Source organism: Sorex araneus, chromosome 5 (genome assembly GCF_027595985.1).
Source record: "Sorex araneus isolate mSorAra2 chromosome 5, mSorAra2.pri, whole genome shotgun sequence".
Classification (NCBI taxonomy): Eukaryota; Metazoa; Chordata; class Mammalia; order Eulipotyphla; family Soricidae; genus Sorex; species Sorex araneus.
The window spans coordinates 40,006,721-40,028,344 of NC_073306.1; the positions used below are offsets into that span (position 1 = coordinate 40,006,721).

The 21,624-nt window shown below is 43.3% G+C and overlaps 1 protein-coding gene across 1 annotated transcript in view; it reads right to left on the reverse strand.

The window, feature by feature from the left end:
* THRAP3 (thyroid hormone receptor associated protein 3) overlaps positions 1-21,624 on the reverse strand; it is a 47,501-nt gene that overhangs the window by 3,217 nt on the left and 22,660 nt on the right. Inside the window, exons 3-11 of the mRNA XM_004614247.3 lie at positions 18,444-18,610; positions 13,424-14,326; positions 11,167-11,880; positions 9,405-9,577; positions 8,346-8,457; positions 6,853-6,937; positions 4,649-4,836; positions 844-1,039; positions 78-221 (exon numbers count right to left, since the gene is read on the reverse strand). Coding sequence (XP_004614304.2) covers positions 78-221; positions 844-1,039; positions 4,649-4,836; positions 6,853-6,937; positions 8,346-8,457; positions 9,405-9,577; positions 11,167-11,880; positions 13,424-14,326; positions 18,444-18,580 — 2,652 coding nt within the window. The 5' untranslated portion in view covers positions 18,581-18,610. The remainder of the gene's footprint in view (positions 1-77; positions 222-843; positions 1,040-4,648; positions 4,837-6,852; positions 6,938-8,345; positions 8,458-9,404; positions 9,578-11,166; positions 11,881-13,423; positions 14,327-18,443; positions 18,611-21,624) is intronic.

Below are 21,624 nucleotides of genomic sequence, written 5' to 3' on the forward strand. Positions count from 1 at the left end.
TGCATCATGGTTTCAGACAGATCAAAGTCTCAGTATCTGGTATTGTTTGCGCCAAAGGCCCTCTAGCAAACACATACCAAGTAATACTTCTTGCTTTTGGGTGTGTACTCAGGATCCCACTCCTCCTCGCGGTTTCTCTTCTGAAAATCATTGTTGGCGTTGTTATTATTGTTACCAGAGTAGTTGCCTCTGCCCCAGCCTCTTCCTCTGGCTCGAAATTGCTGTGGCAATGGAGAGAGGGAAAAAGAACAAAGGATCATTAGGAAAAGAGAATAATTCTGCATTGCTCACTTTTCAGGCATGGGAACAGTTACACTCTAGTCACAGGCTAATGAACTGTTTCAGCCACTTCCTTTCTGCTTATATTATCTCAACTCTACAGCCTACACAGTTCAGTTCCCTTATACACAGGTCAAGGTAAATGAGGGAACTTCTGAGCCCAGAAACCGTAAGAAATGAGCTAAGAGGGGGCCGGAGCGATAACACAGCGGGTGGGGCGTTTGCCTTGCACGCGGCCGACCCGGGTTCGATCCCGGCATCCCATGTGGTCCCCCAAGCACCGCCAGGAGTGATTCCTGAGTGCAGAGCCAGGAGTAACCCCTGAGCATCGCTGGGTGTGACCCAAAAAGAAAAAAAAAAAAAAAAGAAATGAGCTAAGTGACTATCACAAAGAGAAATGAAAAGAAAAAGCCCGAGGAACGGAAGTCAAAGTTGGGTGGGGTGGGGGAAGGCGCAATGCTGAGTTATTTGTAGAGTCAATAGGAATGATAAAAACTTAATTCTCATAAGTACATCATTAAATGGAACTGGGGCTTAGAAAGCAGGGGAGGGGCAGGGTCTTACAAAGGTCCCTCGTGCTCTGCCTCCTCGTTCACTTGGACCCACAAAGTCTTTGGTCCCCAGTCTTGATTTGTCAAAGCCCGTGGTGCTCTCCTCCCTCTCCTCAGTTTCTTCAGTGTACTCCTCCGCTTTGTAAGAGTGGGACGACTGGGAGGAAGATGATGAGGACCTGGACCGGTCTCGTGTTCTCCGGTGCTTCCTATGAAAAAAGCAGAACCAGGGCAACCAGTGAGTCCCTAGAAGAACCTCTAGGGGATAATTTGCTGAAGACATTACGAACAAGGCAACCGAGGACGCCCTATCAGAACCAGAGAGATGGTGTGATGGGCTGAGCGTATTTTGCCTGCCGTAGGCCTAGGTTCAATCCCCAGCAACTACCGGGTCCCAAACACTGCCAGGAGGGATTCCCCAGCACAGACCTGGGTGAGCTTCTGAGGGTGGCTCAACTCCCTCAATGCAAATAAACAAAATATCCAAATTACCCACCCAAGATACTGGTAAAATTTCATTTCCCAACTGTCAGTTGTGTTCAATGCCACCTACGTCTGAGACACTAATGAGCACGGAGCACACACATCAGGAGGAACAAAACCCAGCGTGTGGCTTCTGGAGCTCAGGGTAATGGCCATGTGTAAAGAAGGAAGCAAACAAACACTATGGAGAGTCTCTGCATCCAGTAGGGTGCACAAGTAACAGAATTACCTTCTGTTTGCAATATGTACTATTTTTATTTTGCAGAGAATCAACACCATACTGTGGGAATGCTGTAAATGGCAAGTAGAATTATTTGGTACCATTTCTATTTTACAGATAGAAGGCTCAGGTGACAGCGCTGACTACCTTAGATTCAAACCTGATTATACCACTACTCCCACTACCCCATATACCACCTCCCACTGAGCTCAAATACCTGGTGTTACTAAGCATAGGATCGGGGCAACTCTTCCTTGTTATTTCCCTCCATCCTTTCACCTGGAGGAAATTACAGACTAGGGAAAACTACCTTAATTAATATGATGAGTCACCGTCTGTTCTAGAGGTCATGTGGTAGAGGAGGTATTACCAGCTGCCGCTAAGGTAACACATGCTCAGGCTCCCAGGGGAGCTTAGAGCTTACAGGGAGAAGTGAGCCAGCCACCAGCCTGCAGCATATCCTCCATCCTTCTGGTCCTCTCCTCCCCTATGAATAAAGTACCTGCCATCCTCCCGACTTTCCCCAGGCATTTATTACGCCCAACAACTTAAATGGCTGAGCAGCGCTGGAGAGGGAATACAGGGCTTAAGTGTGGAACTTGCCTTGTGGGCAGCCAATCCCAGCTCAACTCCCCGATAGGATCCCCTGAGCACCAGCAGAAGTGACCCCAAAGGCCAAGGAAGGAAACAAACTTAAATGTTTGAATCTTCCCAGTATCTACTCAGAGGAAGGAGAAATACCAAGTCACTGTCACAAGATGTTTCGTTTGGGGGCCACACCTAGTGGTGCTCAAGGGTTACTCCTAATGGGTTTTGGAGGCCCACATGAAATGCTGAGAATCGAACCCAGGTAGGCAGCAGGCAAAACAAGCACCATATTCGTTTTATGATCTCCAGCCTTTAAGATGTAAGATTCTTTAAAGTGAGACACAGAACTCAGCGCTATTTCAGGGTCCCACCATTGTCCACCCGCTACTTCCCAGCCCCAGTGACCTCCTCACACATTCAAAGCATGTGCTCTATTGCACCATGCCCACAGCCCTATTTTCAAAACGTTTTGAAAATAAGACTGGGTTCAGAAGGATGGCTCACAGGGCTGGAACACGTGCTCTGAATGTATGAGGCCTCGGGCCTGTTTCTGTTTTGGAGTCATATCCATCAGCAGTGCTGGGGACTGAGCCCAAGTTGGCTAAATGCCCTACCCACTGTACTATCACTCTGGCCCCTGAGTACTGCACCAGTACTGGACAATCATGGTTGCTCCAGGGCCTCCCCCCACCTCTAAGGAGCCTGCCAAACACCTCCAAAAGGTCCCAGATTTCCACAAAGGCACTCCTAACCTACAATCATTTTTCAGCCATAGTGAGTTGAGGGGCTGGAGCGATAGCACAGCGGTAGGGCGTTTGCCTTGCGTGTGGCCGATCAGGGTTCCATTCCTCCACCCCTCTTGGAGAGCCCGGCAAGCTACTGAGAGTATCTTGCCTGCACGGCAGAGCCTGGCATATTTGATATGCCAAAAACAGTAACAAGTCTCACAATGGAGACGTTACTGGTGCCTGCTCGAGCAAATCGATGAGCAACGGGATGACAGTGACAGTGACTGAGTTGAGAGTAGCCCCCAAGCACTAAAAACAAAAAGTCTTGTAAACTGTCTTGATATACAAGTGGTGATAAATATAATTATGTTTTATTACGTATTACATTTTATTAGACTTGCTGTAGCTATTTTAATTACACTGTATGTACACAGGTGTGCAGGTATTGATTAGTTTCCTACAGGGAAAGGAATCCCAATTAGCTATTCGAATTTAATTGAAATGCTGAGGGGTCCATTGCTTTCCCAATAAGAGTCCTGACAACCATGTAACTAACATCACTTCTACTCCCTGATGAGGGTAGGTCATCCAGGCCTTCACCTAGAGGTGGCCCCGAAGTGTTGGGGCTCTTAACACACACTGACTGTGTGAAAAGGAAAACTGAAGGGGGAACCCAAGATCTGAGTTGGGTTTATTTTGGTTGCTTTTGTTTGGGGGCCACATACAGCGATGCTCAGGGATTACTCCTGGCTCTGTGCTCAGCAATTACTCCTGGAAGTGCTCAGGGAATCATAGGGGATGCCAGACACTGAACCCAGTGTCAGCTGCATGCAAGACAAGTGCCCTACCAACTGTACTATTGTTCTGGTCCCCACCAAGATCTGATTTTGATGTTAAAACTATCCTGAGCTTCTCTTTCAAACAGGCAAAATGGGTATCACATCAACTGTCTCAAAGGAATGTTACCAGAAAATTAATTGGGGGTGGGGGGGGGTGAGGCGGGAGAGCCCTGGAGAGAGCGGACAGGAGTGAAGCACTGCCCGGCACACAGACACTGCCTGCATACAGCTTCCTGAGCACCACCAGGAGGAATCCCCGAGCAGTCACATGTGATCCCAAAAGAGAAAATCAAATTAACACGAAAATGCTTGCCAGTCGAGGTTCAAAAAAGTATCACAAAAGAAGCCTAAGAATGAAATGGTGCTACATTCAATGAGACATAATTGAAAGTCATGGAAATTAAAAAAATGTAAACAGAAACAAGGAGAACCTTGGCAAGAGTGTTGCCCTACGTAGCTCAACAATGCCACCTGTGTTTAAGAACATTTGGAACACGAGTAGTATCTGTAGAACGAGTTTAAAAGGCATTTAAGATCAACAATCTTTTCCTATCTGGTTCCACCCCATTTCTCTGACTAAACAGTGTTATTAGCTGACACCAAAACTTCAGCCATTTCTAAGACAAAACCTCCAACCTCCAATAAAAATTGCGGGGGGGGGGAGGGAGGTGAGAAAATGTCTGAAATGAAATTCCTAAACATTTCTCTGTTACTGGATACTGTCCCTGTAGCCAAATTACCAGCCCATTCCCCAGGAGACTGTGGACAAGGATCACATGTGCTCTAGCGTAAAACTTCTGTTTGAGGGACTTTACCTGAAAATCAGGTTGTACAGAAGAAACTGCAAACTGCTTTCAGTCCTAACCCCCCACCAAACTCTTTGGGAGGTCTGGTATATAGCCAACAGACAAGGACTCCACTCAGGAGTCTGAATGTGGTCACATGCAGAGGCTTGCTTACTTCTGCTTCTTTGATCCTTTATGACTTTTCTCCGTTTTCTCAGCTGATCTTTCCCTCGAGTGGCTTGAGTCTCGGGAATCCACTGACTCTCTTGATTTACCTCTTTTAAGATCTCTCTCCTTATGTTTTTTACGACGCTCAATATCAAGGCGTAGATCAACAGGATCATCTTTATATTTTCCCTCAGCCTGCCAAGAGAAATCAAAATTAAGGTTTTTGGGATTCCAGGCTGTCGACTCAACTATCCCATATATTGTGGTTTCTACTCCAATGGAGTGGTGCAGAGAAGAACTGAGAACCGAGTCACCTCACCCAAGCTTGGGAGGAGGGATGGATACAGGCTGTCCCACTGAAGTCACCTCATCAGGATCCCTCACAGAATCCGATCAAAAGTTCTCTTAACATAATGAAGACGGTCCCTTCAGAAAAGGCTTTATTCTGATCTTGCTTTCTGTCTTCCTTTGTGACCCAGGAATGACCGGCTAGCTTACACAGGGAGGAGCCAATCAGCTCTGGAGGGTAGTGGGACAGGCTGGCTCAGGGCTTGGCCATCAGGGGTGAAAATGCTTCTCCTACCTAAACTTTCAGTCACACTGAGTTTTCCCCTCCAGGGATTAACTGCAAGTACTGACTCCTTCCAGACAAAACAGAAAACCTAACACAACTTATAAGAAGAAATTTCTCTAGCAAGGAATTACTTTTTAAAAGCAGCATAGAGTATTTATAGAGTAATACAAAAATTTCACTTTTTGTTTTCTGGGTGCCACACCTGACAGTGCTCAGGAATCACTCCTGGCAGAGCTCAGGGGACCACTGGCAGCGCTGGGAATCAAACCTGGATTGGCTATGTGCAAAGCAAGCATCCTACCAACTGTACTATTGCTTTGGCCCAGCAATACAAAAAATTTTTAAAAAGAAAAAAAGAGAAGAAACAATCCATTTTGGCTACTTTCTAAGCACGATGAAGGTCTGTATCCTGCAGCTAAGGCTGAGTAAGCCGCTACAATGGCCTCCCACCTGTCAGCCACAGCGAGCGAGGGCCCTTCAGCGATCCTTAGGAATCTCAGAGCAGAGGGTGCAACAAAGTGGCACACCCTGGCACAATCGTACACAAGGACTTGTCTCATGGCAGCAAAACCTCCCTAATAGAGTAAGGAATGAGCAGCTCACCGTGCAGTCACAGTTCATGTAAACAAGCTAAGTTTTTACTTAGATGATTTAATTGTAATAGAAACTATAGTAAGTACATTTGTTTTTATTATTCTTTTGACAGGGACGAAGGCTCTGTATCCTCCAAAGACAAAAAAAGAAAAAGAAAAACTAAGTCACTGCTCGCTTTGGCAGTACTGCCAGCAGGGAAGAGATCTTGCCTGATGTTTCATGGTAAGCACCAAGCTGGTGGGTCCTTAGGAAAAGGGGTGTAGGGAGGGGAGGAGACTGTCTAAGAGAGTCTTTCATCAAATTCAACCAACTTGTTTGAAACGTGAAAATATTTTTAGAAAAGGTTTTAGCTGCACTGGAGTCACCTCTGATTTCAAATTTCAACTACTTTATGTGAGTGAAGGGCAATAAATACTGAGATTTAAAAAAAAACCCAACCTAGTATTTCATTGTAAAAGACTGCACACAAGTTTTAACCTTGTAATAACAGTGTTTACGTGCACATCATTGCAAATGTAGCTGGGCGACAAAGTAATAACTAATCTTAAAGTAACAGAAACCAACAGATGATATATATGGTACAATGTTAGGAAAAAAAAAAAAACCAAACCTGGACTAGCTGTTAAATAGTCTACTAAGTTAAGATACGAATAGCTCTCTCTCCTCTGACATGCATGTCTTTTTGAAATCATGGTTGGAAATAGTGCATGTATATAGTTGATTTGATAATACTTACAAGCAGAAAAATATCACAAAAAGTTTCTTCTCTCATCATGGGCACTTGTTCCAAAACTCCTCTCTTTTTTTTCTCAAGCTCACCTCAATAGACTTTGGGGTCATTTTACCATATTCTAACCACTTCACAAAGGTTGTTGATACATTTAATAAAAATTAACCCTTTGTAGTTCATTTTTAGAATTATGCCCATCCTTAAAAGAAAAACACAAACTTAAGTAGAGAGTAATTTAAACAAACACATTTCTGTCAAGTTCATGCCCAACGCACTCATTTTGTTGGAATTACTGATTAAAGCAACAGTTCACCTTGTAGCCAGGTTCCCGAGGGCTTTTCATTTCGTCATGAGTCAAACCATGTTTCCTGAATGTACTGGGGGAAATGTCTATCCTCCTAAAATTGAAAACACAAAAACTACTTAATATTCTAATATTCTACAGTGTGAACACAGCCCTGGTAAATTCTTGGTAATGAAATCAGAGGTGTTTCTTCCCAGAAATTTCAGAGCTAGCATACAAATACATACATATTTCACTAATACTCAGATACTTATATTTTCCTATTAGCATACATTTGATGATGACACAAATTCCCAGAGTTTTTTTTTACTTTTGGGGTCACACCTGATGTTTAGGGGTTACTACTGGCTCTTCGAACACGGGTTGTCACGTGCAAGGCAAACACCCTACCCACTATTGTACTACTGCTCCAGCCCCAGTTCCTCACCTTATTTAAATTTTTTTTTAATTGAATCACAATGAGATACAGTTATAAGGCTGTTTCAACATCTATTCCTTCACCAGTGTACATTTCCCACCACCACCAATGTCCCCAGTTCCCCCTCCTGCCTGCGTCTGTAGCAGGCCTCCCTCTCTTTCCCTCCTGCCCCCATCCTGAATTCCCAGCTTTTTAGAAACCTTTTTTTTTTTTTTTGCTTTTTGGGTCACACCCAGCGATGCTCAGGGGTTACTCCTGGCTTTGCACTCAGGAACTACTCCTGGCGGTGCTTGGGGGACCATATGGGATGCCGGGGATCGAACCCAGGTCGGCCGCGTGCAAGGCAAACGCCCTACCCGCTGTGCTATCGCTCCGGCCCCGCTTTTTAGAAACCTTTTAAGAGAAGAAACTCCCTGCCAGTACTGCTATACCCAGAAGACAGACTGATGACAGTCATGTCTACAATCTCAAAATCACATCAAGACCATTTATGTTCTGCTAACCCAAGTATCATTTTTTATCTGGCCATTATAATGGCCCATTTATTAGGTAGGTGAGAAACAACTGCCTGGCCTATACACATATTCTGCAAAAGACCCAAGTTCAAGACCGTCATACCAACACGGTTCCCATGCCTACTGCAAAAGGTTCAAGAGTAGTCTATTATCTCATTTGCCAGCTCCAAGAATACAAATTCAGTAAGTTAACCCTTACGTGGTTTCCTTCAGGCTCCAAGTGAGAAATTAGTGCCATCAAAGCAAGTCCTTTTCACTCACAATTATAAATGCCCACTGATATCCTAAAACCCGGGGAGTATTACCCTAAATTGCTGAGGCAAATACCTAACCCACTGTACAATCTTTGGCCCTCATGAACAGTTTTACGCAGTTCCCCACTGATATAAATGGCACAGTCGAATTTCCCACATTTGTGCAAACTGTAGGGATCAGCACATATGGCTAACAGTGAGTCTTGCTCTGGACAAACCACCTCTGTGACCAAGATATCTGTTCTGCTGGCTAGGTACTTATGAGCAGTCTTTTAGGACAACCTTCAGTGGAAGGCCGAAGGCTTTGGTCCTCACCTGTGGATCTCTGGGCTTTTCTTATTTTTAGCTGCCTCCTGCTCAGTTCCCCTCTTTAGGTATTTAGTAAAGCGTTCATGCAATGTCATTCCTGAGGATCCAAAGTGATGTTCTATGGAGAGTCAAAGAAAGGCACATTAGGTTGATCAAAGGTAGACAGGATTTATCAATTCTTAAGAGGATGAACCTGCAGCCAGAGATGGAATGGAAGCAATCAAATCTATGTAACATACTGGAAAAACAAAAGAAAAGGTCTGGATCAAAGACCAATACTGGGCACTAGATTTCTACTTACTTTAGCTCCCTTCTCTTAGGAAATGGCTTCAAAGAAAGATACCAGGAGTAGGTTTCCCTTTGATTTAAACTCCTGCTGGAGTTTAAAACCTGAATTTCCTCAGATAATCTAACTACTAAACACTGCTGTTCTCTAACCTGTCCATCTTCATTTGCCTAGAAGGTTGTAAAACGTTCAAGGAAACTCCATTATCATAAGGTCTGTGAGAAACCTCCAAAGCAGAGGTCTCCAAAGTTCTTTGGCCTACCACCCCCTTTTATAGGGGAAAATTAAAAAAATAATAAAAATTAAAAAAAATTTAAAAAAAATCAGCACTTCCCCTGGAAATCTACCTTCTTTCAGCAAATGGAATACCCTATAATTGCACCCTCCCTAGATCAGTCCAGCGGTACCTCCATACTCCCCTCAAGGGTGTTATGGCCCACTCTGGGAAAGACTGCTCTAGAAGCTTCCACCTGCTGGATAGGAAAGGACAGAACTAAAGTAAGAGCTACTTTAAAGCCTTTTCCCAGTATTTCAAACCTGCATGCTAAAGATTACTGTATCATATGATCATAGGTTATTAGCATTTCAAAATATTTAGCTCTGTAATTAAAAAAAAAAAAACTCCTCTGAAAAGAATTTCCATCAAGCTAGTCTCCAGCTTCAAAGGCCTTTATGATGAGATAAGGAGCCAAAAGGTTCCCTTATTCACCCACTCATTCTTTGTGAGAGGAAGCTGCATGCTGAAAGGGAGACTGAAGAAGGCGGGGGCCTGAACTCACCTTTAACATGGTGAACGATGGTCACAATATGCTGGGCAAAAAGTTCTGAGGGGCTCCGCTGAGACTGAGCTGACTGTATGTGCTGGAAAATGGAGCGAAATTCCTGTTCCTTTTTGTTGCTATGAACTAGATCCCGACAAAGCTTGCGTTCTTGAGCCAATAAGCCACTGGGTCTAAAAGAGAAATGCAGGGAAATTCACTATAAGATGATACACAAGAAACTAGAAAATCCAAATCCTAAAAACTGATACTTCAAAAGGGTCCATTTGTCCACAAAGTTCCCTTTTTATTCTTCTTTTTTTTTTTCCTTTTTGGGTCACACCCAGAAGTGCACAGGGGTTACTCTTAACTCTGCACTCAGGAATTACTCCTGGCGGTGCTGGGGGACTATATGGGATGCTGGGAATTGAACCTGGGTCAGCCATGTGCAAGGCAAATGCCCTACCCGCTGTGCGATCACTCCAGCCCCCTCCCTTTTTATTTTTTACCAAAATTTAAAGCAACCTCAATGCACCTAACAATGGAAAGGGGCATTCAAATTATTTCTTCACAGTTTAATAGGAACAAGCAAAGGGCTGTGTTTTTTTTTTTTTTGGGGGGGGGGATAGTGGGGAGACGCTACTATTGGTTCTGACACAGGAAACACATAGAAACACATTTTGTTTAAGGTACCCACAGACCAAACTCAGGATTTCACATGCAAAGTAGGTACTCTATCACTAAGCTGTATCTTGGGACCTTCACAAATTTGGTCTAAAAGAGCATCTAGTGAGACAGTTAAAGCGCTTTCTTTAGACACAGCCAACCCTGTTTAATCCATGGCAGCACGTATAGTGCCTCCACCACCTCCAGAGTATAAGCACTGCCCAGTGTGCCCTATTCCCAGTAACAATAAAAGAACAACTAGAGCCCCATGATAGTATAGTGGGTAGGGTGTTTGCGTTGGACGCAGCTGACCCAGGTTCAATCCCCAGTATCCCATATATGGTCCCATGAAGCTTGCCAGGAGTTTACCTGAGTACCACCACCAAACATTCCCCTCCCAAAAGAAAAAAATGTGAAAGAGCAACTAGTTTGGCCAACTAGAAGCAGTGAAGTGACTTACTGAACTAAAGCAGGAGTGGAATGCAGCTAGAATGTTAGACAAGGTTTTCCACTGGTTTTGCAGTGCAGAACAATCAGCTAAGGTTTCACTGCTTTATACTAAAACGCTGCTTCCCAAAACTCAACTCTTAAAATTGCCACATCAAGGGCCAAAGCAATAGTACAGCAGGTAGGGCGCCTGCCTTGTACACGGCTGACCCAGGTTTGATCCCCAGTATCACATATGGCCCTGAGCCTGCCCAGAGTGATCCCTGAGCACCACTGGGTATGGTCCCCAAACAAATACAAATTGCTCTATTATTTGATGAAGGCCTACAATTAAGATTCTGGTGACCTAGCTAAGAATGCAGGAATGGATCTTGGATGGTTTGAGGGCAAGAAACAGCAGGCCTTGAAGAAATGGGGCCAGAGGAGGATGCCAAGAATAGTGGGTGAGAACTGCGGAGGGACATTCCTGCTTCTAGTCTATTCTCGGGAAAATAGGTCAGGAAATATCACTTAGGCCACTAAGGCACTGATGATCAAAAAGGACATGAGTCAGGGATGTGACTCGATGGTAGGCAGAGCACTGCAGGTATGAGGTCCTGGGTTCAACCCCCAGCATCACTGGGTACAATTCCCAACATCTTAGGATGAAGACAGAAGAACTACTTCTCACCTTGCAAGGTCCTCATCAAAGGAGTCCATCCGGACATTGACCTGGGCCTCTCGAGTAATGGAAAAGGAAGACTTCCCTGTGGAGAAATCTCCTTTGCCTGATAGCTTCTCTCGGCTCTCAGAGGTCTTTCTGGGGGGAGGTGATGAGCTTTTCTCTTGGACTGCTTTGTAAGCGGTCACTCGGAAATTCTTCTCAGGCACAAATCCCCGGTGCCCACTCTCATTTCTCTTGGACCCTCCCCGATCCTCCTTTTTGGATCTCTCTGAGAAAGAATCCTCCTCTAGCTCCTCTGTTTTCCTTTGCTTTTCCTTCCCAGGAGGTGCATACACCAAGCCCTCCCATTTGCCGGACTTCTCCTCCTCCTGGTTTTTGTTTGCACCTGCTATAACTTTTGACATAAATTTGGGTTCATCATCAAACTCGGATTCCTTCCTTCCCTTAGCCTTGTCCTTATCTTGATCATCCATCTCCTCCTTGTGGAAGTCAGTCATCTTCTTGTCAAAGTCATCTCGAAGCTTATACCTTTTGGGAGACTGGCTACCTCGAAAAGATTTCTCAAGATCAGTCTTGGGAGCAAACGGATCAGATTTCATTTTTGCATCGCCCAAGCCTGTGTCAGAGAAGCTCCCTTTCTCTTTCATTTTTTCTTTATCGGTACTTGTTTGTTTCTGTTCCTTGTCTTTTCCATTCTCTGTCTTCTGCTCTTCTAAATACCTAGTGACAGAAACATAGGGGAGACACACCAGAGGCTTCTTGAGCAAGCTCATCTGAAACACACCACATGGTATGGTCCTGGACTTTTTGATTTCTCTGAATAAACATGGCAGCTGAATTCAACTATTAGCACAGGACTTTCTACTTGGATACCTCCTAGTAATTTCTGAAAAACTGCCCTTGATAGACTTATGAACTTAGCATTTAAGAAAATATACTGTCCATGAAGCTGCATCTTACAAAAACAACCAAAAAGAAAATAGCAAGATAATCTTTAAGATACTGAAGAACAGAAACCTACTTACCTGTAAGTGGTCTAAGAAAAAAAAAAAAAAAAGGTCTTATCCAACCTTCTGTCACTTAAAATCTGCTTTCAGCAAAGTTAACAGAGAATGTTCAACCTTGGACTGTTTTTGCTTTTATACAACTCACATTTGGAAATATAAGTCTCAAAAGAGACTTTCAATTTTGCTTCAAGTCACCTAGAAGATCTAAATATGAAATATACTGCAAACACAAATAAAAACAAAATACATGTTAATTAGAGAAAGGGGCAAAAACCATCCTGCTCTATTTTTATGGAAAAGCAGAGCTCAAGCCCAAATCTTTTAATGTGATTCACAGTCCTGGCAAGAAACAAACTTACATTTTAAATAGACTTACTGAAGGCTGAACATCTGAACATTTCATTTGTACCATTAATGGAGAAAGTCTAATCAAGTTATAGGTACATTAATTAATAAGGCAAAGAAGAATCAAAACAGCAGGATTGCAGAGAATAGGCTAATAAGAGAAAAGAAAGAAAACATGGAAACCACTTGCCTGATTACGTCCCAACCTGGTCCCCAAACAACTGCCCTGTCTTAGTCCTGCCATCCCAATCCATCCAACAACCACACAAAGATTCAGGTTCCAACTCACCGTGTCCCCAGGGTAGAAAGATGGAAGTACTGTCACGTCCTCTCCTAACATGCAGCCTGGTAGGCTACTACTGGGATACACACCCACCTTGTGATTTAAAAATAAGGCCTTCCTGGACTAAGCCTTGGATGTTCCCACCCCACCCAGTTTCCTCAACTGGGGGATAGGGGGTAATAAGAATATGTGGGTGCAGCTACTCAGTATGATGGACTGATGCAGATCAATCACAGTAGATGGTGGGTCAACAGCATCAATGGCCACTCATTTTGGAAAAGACCTTATTTTTAAAATTATTTTTATTATTATTATTATTTTTTGGATAGCTGACCCACAAATCTCTACTACTCTCTGGCTTACATCAGTGGAATCCAAGGCAAATTTCAAATGTGAAAACATCATTGCAGAGGAGTCTAGCTATGCTGCAATACAAATTCAGGAAGGTAGGAAAGCTAGAGTTAAGCCAAAGGTTTCCTGGGGTAATGCTTTAAAGTCTGTTAATGAAAAGTTTAGGATATGGGGACTACCGTATTACCATTAATTAGAGCTCTTAGAACATATTGCAATTAGGCCGTCAGCTGGTGAGATAAAAACCACTAACAGGCAGAGGAAACAAGATACTTGCCTCTTTGAATATGCTGCTCCTCCAGGAGCAGATTCCTCCTTCTGAGATGAGCCATATGAGGAGCCAGTGGTTGGTGGGCTTTTACCCACAGGGCTCTTTTTGGATGGACTCAAGGACCCGGAGCTGTGGTCAAACTGACCTTGGTGTGCTCCTGCCTGGTACCCAGAACCACTCTGCAGAGATGAGCCCATCTGAGATGTGCTGGAAAGCGGAGGGCTAGGTTTTGGCACAGGACTAGGACGGGGCGATCGCCGCCTCACCACCACAGACTGGAGGGGACTTTTAAGAGCGGGGCTTCGCTCCCGGGGACTCAGCTCGGAAACTGCTGAGCCCCGTGATGCAGAACCAGCACTGTAACCAGAGGCATCTGGCCATGGCTTTGAGCTGTCAGATGCCTTTGAATCTTGAGAAGTGCCTCCAGAGAATGTCTGCTCCTTGCTCTCATCTCCCTGGTTATCGCCAGCAGCCTGCGATGGCCGGCTATCCTTGGAAGATGACTTTTTATCCTTTCCAGACTTGCGCTTGGAAGACTCAACTCGGCTATGGTTGGAGGAAGAACGAGAGGACGAAGAGCGCCTTGACCTGTCAGAGGAAGACTTATCGGAGTTTCTAGAATGGCTCCTGGACCTTGGTGAAGGGGACCTTCTCTTTGGAGAGCGGGATCGGGAGCGGCCACGGCGAGGACTGTAAGCTTGCCGGTAATTTTGCCAGTTCGATCGGTAGTTTCCATAGCCTCCTCGGTTATACTGGCCCCAAGGATAAAAGCCTCTGTTGCGCCCTCGGAAGTAATAGGGCCTTCTATAACCTCTGTTGTGACCTCGGAAATCCCGATTCTGATAGACTCTTGGGTGGTTTCTCTCTCTGTTATGAGCTGGAGAATATGATCTGGAACGAGACCTAGAACTGAAAAGGGGAACGGGGGAAAGCAGAACCGTGAATTTCTGACAAGCATTTTATTCAATCACAATCATTTTATTCTATCTCTTTGCTAATAAAGAGATTAACATTGTGAAATCCCTGTTCCTATGTATCATTTATTGCCAGTTTTGTTTTCAGCAAAAGGGTCCAAGCTTAAAATATTTAAACCTATTGCTTATGGCTTATATTTAGTATAAAAGTACAAAGAAGAATCACTTTAATAAGACACCAAGACTGCTTCATTAGAATTATAGTTTTTCTTTTGGTCTTTGGGCCATACCCATTGATGCTCAAGAGATATATGGGATGCCAGGGATCAAACCCAGGTCAGCCGTGCAAAGCAAGTGTTCTACCCCCTGTACTATTTCTCTGGCCCTAGAATTGTAGCATCTTTTAAATAGTAATGAAAGAGTAACAAAATCTTAATGTAATAAACTAAACAAAAGCCATCTTAATTTACTACTTGTTAAGAGTTTCACTGTCAAGGGATTTAAGGTTCCTGGGTCATTGGATGAGGAAGAAACACAAAATGCAGTTTCCAGACAAATAAGTATTTAGGCCTTTTTTTTTTTTTTTTTGGAGGGGGGAGTTGGGGGCCACACTTGACAATACTCAGGGCTGACTTCTGGCTCTCAGGATTGAATTACTTTAGGGGCATGCAAGGTAAGCAACCTATCCGCTATACTATCTTTCTACCCCGAAGGCCCAACATTTTTATAACACTCTAGTCTCTATCCTAGTGACTTCTGTGCAGTTCTAATTGTATAGATTTCACTAAGATGTGAGATTACAAAAATACAGTTACAGTCTAAATCAAGGAATAGTTAAAACAGGAACCTGGGAGAGTGCATTTTTTTAAAATATAGTTTTCTGAGCAAAGGTTTATTTCAAGAAATGAACCTCTAGTACAGACTAGGAGTAAGCCCTAAGCATGGACAAGTATGGCCCCTCAAAAAAATTCTTAATAATAATAATAATAATAAAGCACGTTAAATGTTTTAAACTAGGGATGTTAGATTCTCACCAATTTCTGGTCAAATTCCTGTGACTACATCTTACCTACATGCCACCAGAGGGCACCATCTGACCACAGACATCCAAGTCCATGGGAGATTTGCAAAGATAACTACCAAGAGCAACAACAACCAACTCCTCTTTCAAGTCGTCCTTAAGCGTAACTACAGCGTAGGTCAGTACTCTTCATTTCACAATTTAAAACTAATTATCATATGGGGCTGGAGGGATAGCACAGCGGGTAGGGTGTTTGCCTTGCACGCAGCTGACCCGGGTTCGAATCCCAGCATCCCATATGGTCCCCTGAGCACCGCCAGGGATAATTCCTGAGTGCAGAGCCAAGAGGAACCCCTGTGCATCGCCAGGTGTGACCCAAAAAGAAAAAAAACCTAATTATCATAGGTAAAATCTTCCAGAACCAGAAAGATTCAGAACAGTCACCTGCTAGGCTTGTCAATTACAAGGACTTGTTTTCCACCAAAACAGGGCAAGACCAATCATAGTACAGCAAGGAAGACACTTGCCTGAACATGGGTGATCTGGGTTCAATTCTGGGCATCATGTGGTCCCCTGAGCCCCGTATTTCTAACACAGTGCCAGAAGTCCTGAGTACTTCCGGGTGTGGCCCCAAAAGCCCAGAAAACAGACTGCAAGATACAGCTTCATGTAGAGAAGGCACTCATACATGAAACCCCAGGGTCAATGCCCAGCAACACCACCAGCATCACCACTCATAAAAACAAAAAATTAAACAAGCTAAAACTATCTGTTGGTGTAAAAATTCACCAGGGCTCATGGACAACAATTAATTGCCTTATCAACTACATACAAAGATTACTACTCTTGGAGCCAGAGAGATAGTATAGCAGGCAGGGCACTTGCCTTGAAAGCAGCTGGCCAAGGTTCAATCCTACCACTCCCAAGCACCACTGGGTGTGGGCACCCTCAAAAAATGATTATTACTTCTAAATACCTAGAAATATCTAAAATTACTAGAAATTTCTTGCTAAAATATTTTCTTCACATGTAGAGTAAAAAACCATTCTGTCTGTGGAATTTCTCATTGGACATGAAAGGAATACAAGCATTTTATCTACTCATTTAAGAAATCAACCCCATTTAGCAAATGGAACAGGTTTTAGCGATGGTGTTTTTAAAAGATTTCCATTAAATTCTCTAAGGAAATAAAGTATCATTTGTTTTCTAGTACTTATTACCCATGGCAGATTTTGCCTACCCCAGGACAACAGCAATAGCCAAAGATGTCTTATAGAACTGATTATTCCTGAGCACTATTTGGATATAATTTAAAAACAACAACAAAACTTACCTTCCACACTTTTCATTCGAAAACATAACAATGTAAGAAAAGGAGAAGGAAGAAGCAGATGCAGGCTATGAAACTGAGTATGACCCGGTTAAATTGCTATGCATGAAAGAGGTGACGCACCGCCAGTACTAAGGAGGGTTCAATTCATACTCCCATCCTCAGAAGCTACTGCTGCTTCTGTCACCAATTATTAGTGAGGGCCCTGTGGCATACTGCATCCAAAACCCGCAGTCATTGCAGAGATGCAGGAACCTGAGTCTCTGCAGATTGCAAATGAAGTTATTTAGAGAAGTCACTGAAAAGGATAGTCTGTGAAATAAAGGAAACAATCAATTCTCTCCAATTCTGTAGAATTCAGCAGTTAAATTAAAGGCATGATTTCTCAAATTCTCTGGATACTATACTTTATGATTACAAAAGAAAAAAATCTGAAACAGGTAAGCCAGAAATAAAAATGGACCATCCAGTGGCAGCTGTTTCTAAAAATCAGAAGTCAGACTAGAACCAAATAAAAAAATGTGTTTTCTATAAATAATTTTCTCAAAATTAACAATTTTCTAGCCATATGCTCACACATGAAATGTCTCTAGACCTACCCCAGCACATATTAAGGCAATTTCCCCCTCATTTGCCAAGTAATTGACAACACCAAATGATCTTTAGAACAGGGAAACGTGCCCAGAACACAATTTATCACAAACTTCTAAATTAACATTTATCACTGATTTTTATCATTTCAATTTACTCTTATTTCTGAACAATTTCTATTAACTAAAATTTCAAATATACCCAAATAAACTAAGACTTGAAATTTTTTATGCCTCAAAAAGAAAGACTCAAGTGCAAAGTAGAAACTGAGTTGCTGAAAGTCTCTATTCAATCCAAAGACCCTAAAGACTAAAAACTTCTGGAGGTGAGGTTTCCCCTCACTTTTTTCTTTCTTTTTATTTTTTGCTTTTTGGGTCACACATGGCGATGCACAGGGGTTACTCCTCGCTCTGCACTCAGGAATCACTCCTGGTGGTGCTCAGGGGACCATATGGGATGCTGGGAATCGAACGAACCCGGGTTGGCTTCGTGCAAGGCAAGTGCCCTACCCGCTGTGCTATCACTCTAGCCCCCTCACTTTTTCTTAAGAAAATGAAAACTGGAACAAAATTTTTCTTATGTAGCTCAGCAGTATGAGGCCCTGGGTTCAACCCCTGGCACACACAAAAACAAAACCAAACACACACCACACCATAAAGGAAAAAAAAAAACAAAAAAACACAAGTTACACTGACTTGATTCACCAGTCCCCTCCACCCCCACCCACCAAAAGTTTTTAGACTAATGGTTAAGGCTTCTTTATCTTGCAATGCTTTATCATACTATTGTCATCTTATTTAGCCTTCGCTGATGATGCATATAAAATTTGGCCTTATCATCAAAAAGAATATTTCAGTGAAAAATCAATCAGATGTGTAGAGATCTGAAGCAAGCAGTTCAAACAAAATGAAGTGCTTTTTCTTACAAAATGATGAGAAACAGCAAGAGTTGGCAGAAGAGAAAAGGAATTAGGCTAGCAGCATAATAATCGAAGTTGATTTTAATTTGTAGTTTTGAAAAAATAGACTATCTTATAGCCCAAGCCCCACCCCTAGCAAATTTCCTCCCCACCTCTTTGACATTTATAGAAATTACTAAAGAAGGCACTTTAAAGGCCCCTTATGACCGGAAATGTATTGATCACCCCAATACAGAATCACATTGCCTTACCTCAGCCGTCGCTTCCTTGAACGAGAGACAGACCGACTTCGAGACCGAGACTTCGAAAATGAACGAGAACGAGATCTTGATGCAGATCTTGACCTTGAAGAGCGAGATCCAGATTTGGATTTGTTTGTTTTTGACATCTCTGAAGAAAGGTCACTCTTCAATTATTCCTGATGGGGGAAAAGGAGTCATTTCGCACACTTGAAATTCTCTGGACACTCAAGCCAAAATCCCACAGATGAAAAGACAAATAAAAAACAAAACAGCCTGCTCGCTGCCAAGATGTGATCCAAGGGGCCGCACGTGTGGCCCCACCGCAGCTGAACGAGCATGATTTCTGTAAGAAATTTCCCTGGACTTAGTTGCTAAAATACAGAAATCCAAAACTGCGTGGCCACAATAGTGGCCTCATATCTCTTCACCGCAGGTCTGACTCTGATGGGGAACTCCTAACAGTAATAGTTTTTTGTTGAAATGTTGTGAAATGTTGAATGTAACCAAAGTAAAGAGAAAGTAAAGTGAAATACACACAGTTACTTGTGTGTGTGTGTGTGTGGGGAGGGATGGGAGGTATATGGGGTTTTTTTTTTGGTGCTGGAATATGGGCACTGGTGAAGGGATGGTTGTTTCAGCATTGTATAACTGAGTCTTAAGCTTGAAAGCATTGTAATTTTCCACATGGTGATTCAATTAAAAAAAGAAACATTAAAAATAAAAAACAAAACAGGAGTCTTTCATCAGATGGAACTCGGCACGGTCCCTGTGCATTCCAAGAAAAATTTCTGAGTGCAGAACCAGGGGTGGCCCCTTATTCCCACTGAAAAACAAATGAACAAACAAAAAACCCAAAACACCACACACCTAAAACTAACCAAAAACCCTAAAAAAACCCCTTAAAATGGAGGGTGCCCCTTTACCAAGAGTGTAACCTTTTTTGGTTAGTATTGGAGACATACCCAGCAGTGCTCAGGGCTCACTCCTGGCTCTGCACTCAGGGGGCACTCTATACGGGGTACTGGGAATTGAACTCCATGTAGACCATGTGCAAGGCAAGTGCCATACCAGCTGTACTATTGTTCCAGCCCCAAGAGTAGGGTTTTTTTTTTGTTTTGTTTTGTTTTGCTTTTTGGGTCACACCCAGCGATGCTCAGGGGTTACTCCTGGCTTTGCACTCAGGAATTACTCCTGGCGGTGCTTGGGGGACCATATGGGATGCCGGGGATCGAACCCGGGTCGGCCGCGTGCAAGGCGAACGCCCTACCCGCTGTGCTATCGCTCCGGCCCCCCCAAGAGTAGTTTTTAATAGACAAAAATATATGTAAGTAAAATCCTGAACAGTCAGGGATCAGAATGGTAAAGCTTATCATAAAGAAGTACTACTGGTCTGGAAAGGTTAAGCACAACAGGTGAAGGTAATTACAGGCGGCCAATCTGGGTTCCATTCCTGAAACCACATATGATCCCTCAAGTGTCAAGACAGTTTTAAAAGTCAGTAAAGGCAAAATTTTAAAAATTCGTGGCAAAGTAGAAAATAATACAATGTAGTCTGAGAGAGTACAGAGGTTAAGCTGATGTCTTGCATGTGACCGACCCTGTTTAATCCCTGGCACCACATATGGTCCCCTGAGCACTGCCAGGAGTGATTGATGGCTGAGCACAGCAATAGCCTGAGCGCATACCAGCCCAGAACCAGAAGCTGACTCTAAGTGCTGCTGGGTGTGTCCCTATTCACCCCTGCCCCTCAAGCCTCAAGGAAACAACAAAAACCGAGGGTTGTAGGCAAAGTAGTATACTGTGCCTGATTTTGTGCTCTGTAATGCTTCTAGGTAAGTAAGAGTAGGAAAGTCAAGTTCAGGTGAAATACTAAATGTTGTTTACTATTTTATGACTTTTCTCTAGAGATTACCCTCTCTGAGTAAGAAGGAAAAAAAGGGAAACAAAATCAAGAGAGCTGTGGGTCTCTCTAGGGTAATGCTTGGCAAAGACTTAACACCCCACCCATATCCCCGAAGAAATCAAGCCAGAGGCCCTTTCCAGACACTGTGGGAAGTAGAACCTCTCTCTCTCTCTCTCTCTCCCCTTTCTCTCTCTCTCTCTCTCTCTCCCCTTTCTCTCTCTCCCTCTCTCTCCCCTTTCTCTCTCTCTCTCTCTCTCTCTCTCTCTCTCTCTCTCTCTCTCTCTCTCTCTCTCTCTCTCTCTCTTTTGGTTTTTGGGCTATTACCTGGTGATGCTCTGGCCTCTGAGCTCAGGGGAACATGTGGGGCGCAGGGCAAAAATCTGGGTAGGTCACTTACAAAGCTAGCACCTACCTGCTGTATTATATTGCTCTGGCCTAAAGTGGCTCCCCTTAATTAAATAATACTAACTTCAATTCTGATGTCTTAATATTTACATGAAGAGAATATTCACAAGCCCATAAATAAGTACTTTTTTTTTTCTTTTTGGGTCACACCCGGCAATGGCGATGCACAGGGATCACTCCTGGCTCATGCACTCAGGAATTACCCAATGGTGTTCAGGAGACCATACGGGATGCTGGGATTCGAACCCGGGTCGGCCCTCGTGCAAGGCAAACGCTCTACCCGCTGTACTATCACTCCAGCCCCAAGTACTTTAAAAAGTAGCGGAGCCCTTTGGGGAGATTGGCAGTACTATTGTTTAAGCAATTTAAAATATAATAAAAAGCTTGCCCTGTTATTCGTTATAAAATCGCAAGTTATTTCCAGTTCAGTAATAAAACTTTTAAATGTTAAATATTTATTCTCAAAGGCCAGAGATAGTACAACGAGGAAGGCTTACACATAGCTGACTGGGGTTCGATCTCCCAACACCCCACATGGTCCCCCAAAGCATGCAAGAAGTCATCACTGAGCAGTCAGGAGTAACCCCTGCACACTCCTGCATTTTAACTATTTTTTATTTTTACTATTACTGGCATTTTTACTATTTTACTCTAAGAAGAAAAAAGCTGACACTGATGGAGGTTAAGAGTTCTTATTTACAATGGAGGCTCCACAGCAGTGCTCAGGAGTAACTGGTGAAACCAAAAAACAGAATAGTTCAGTGCCAGGGCCTGAGGATATGACCTGCTCCCTGCTCCATGTGGTACTGGGGACCCCAGATCCACATGATGATGTTTTGGTAAGAATTGAATTTTTTCATCTTTAGTATGGAACCAAACACC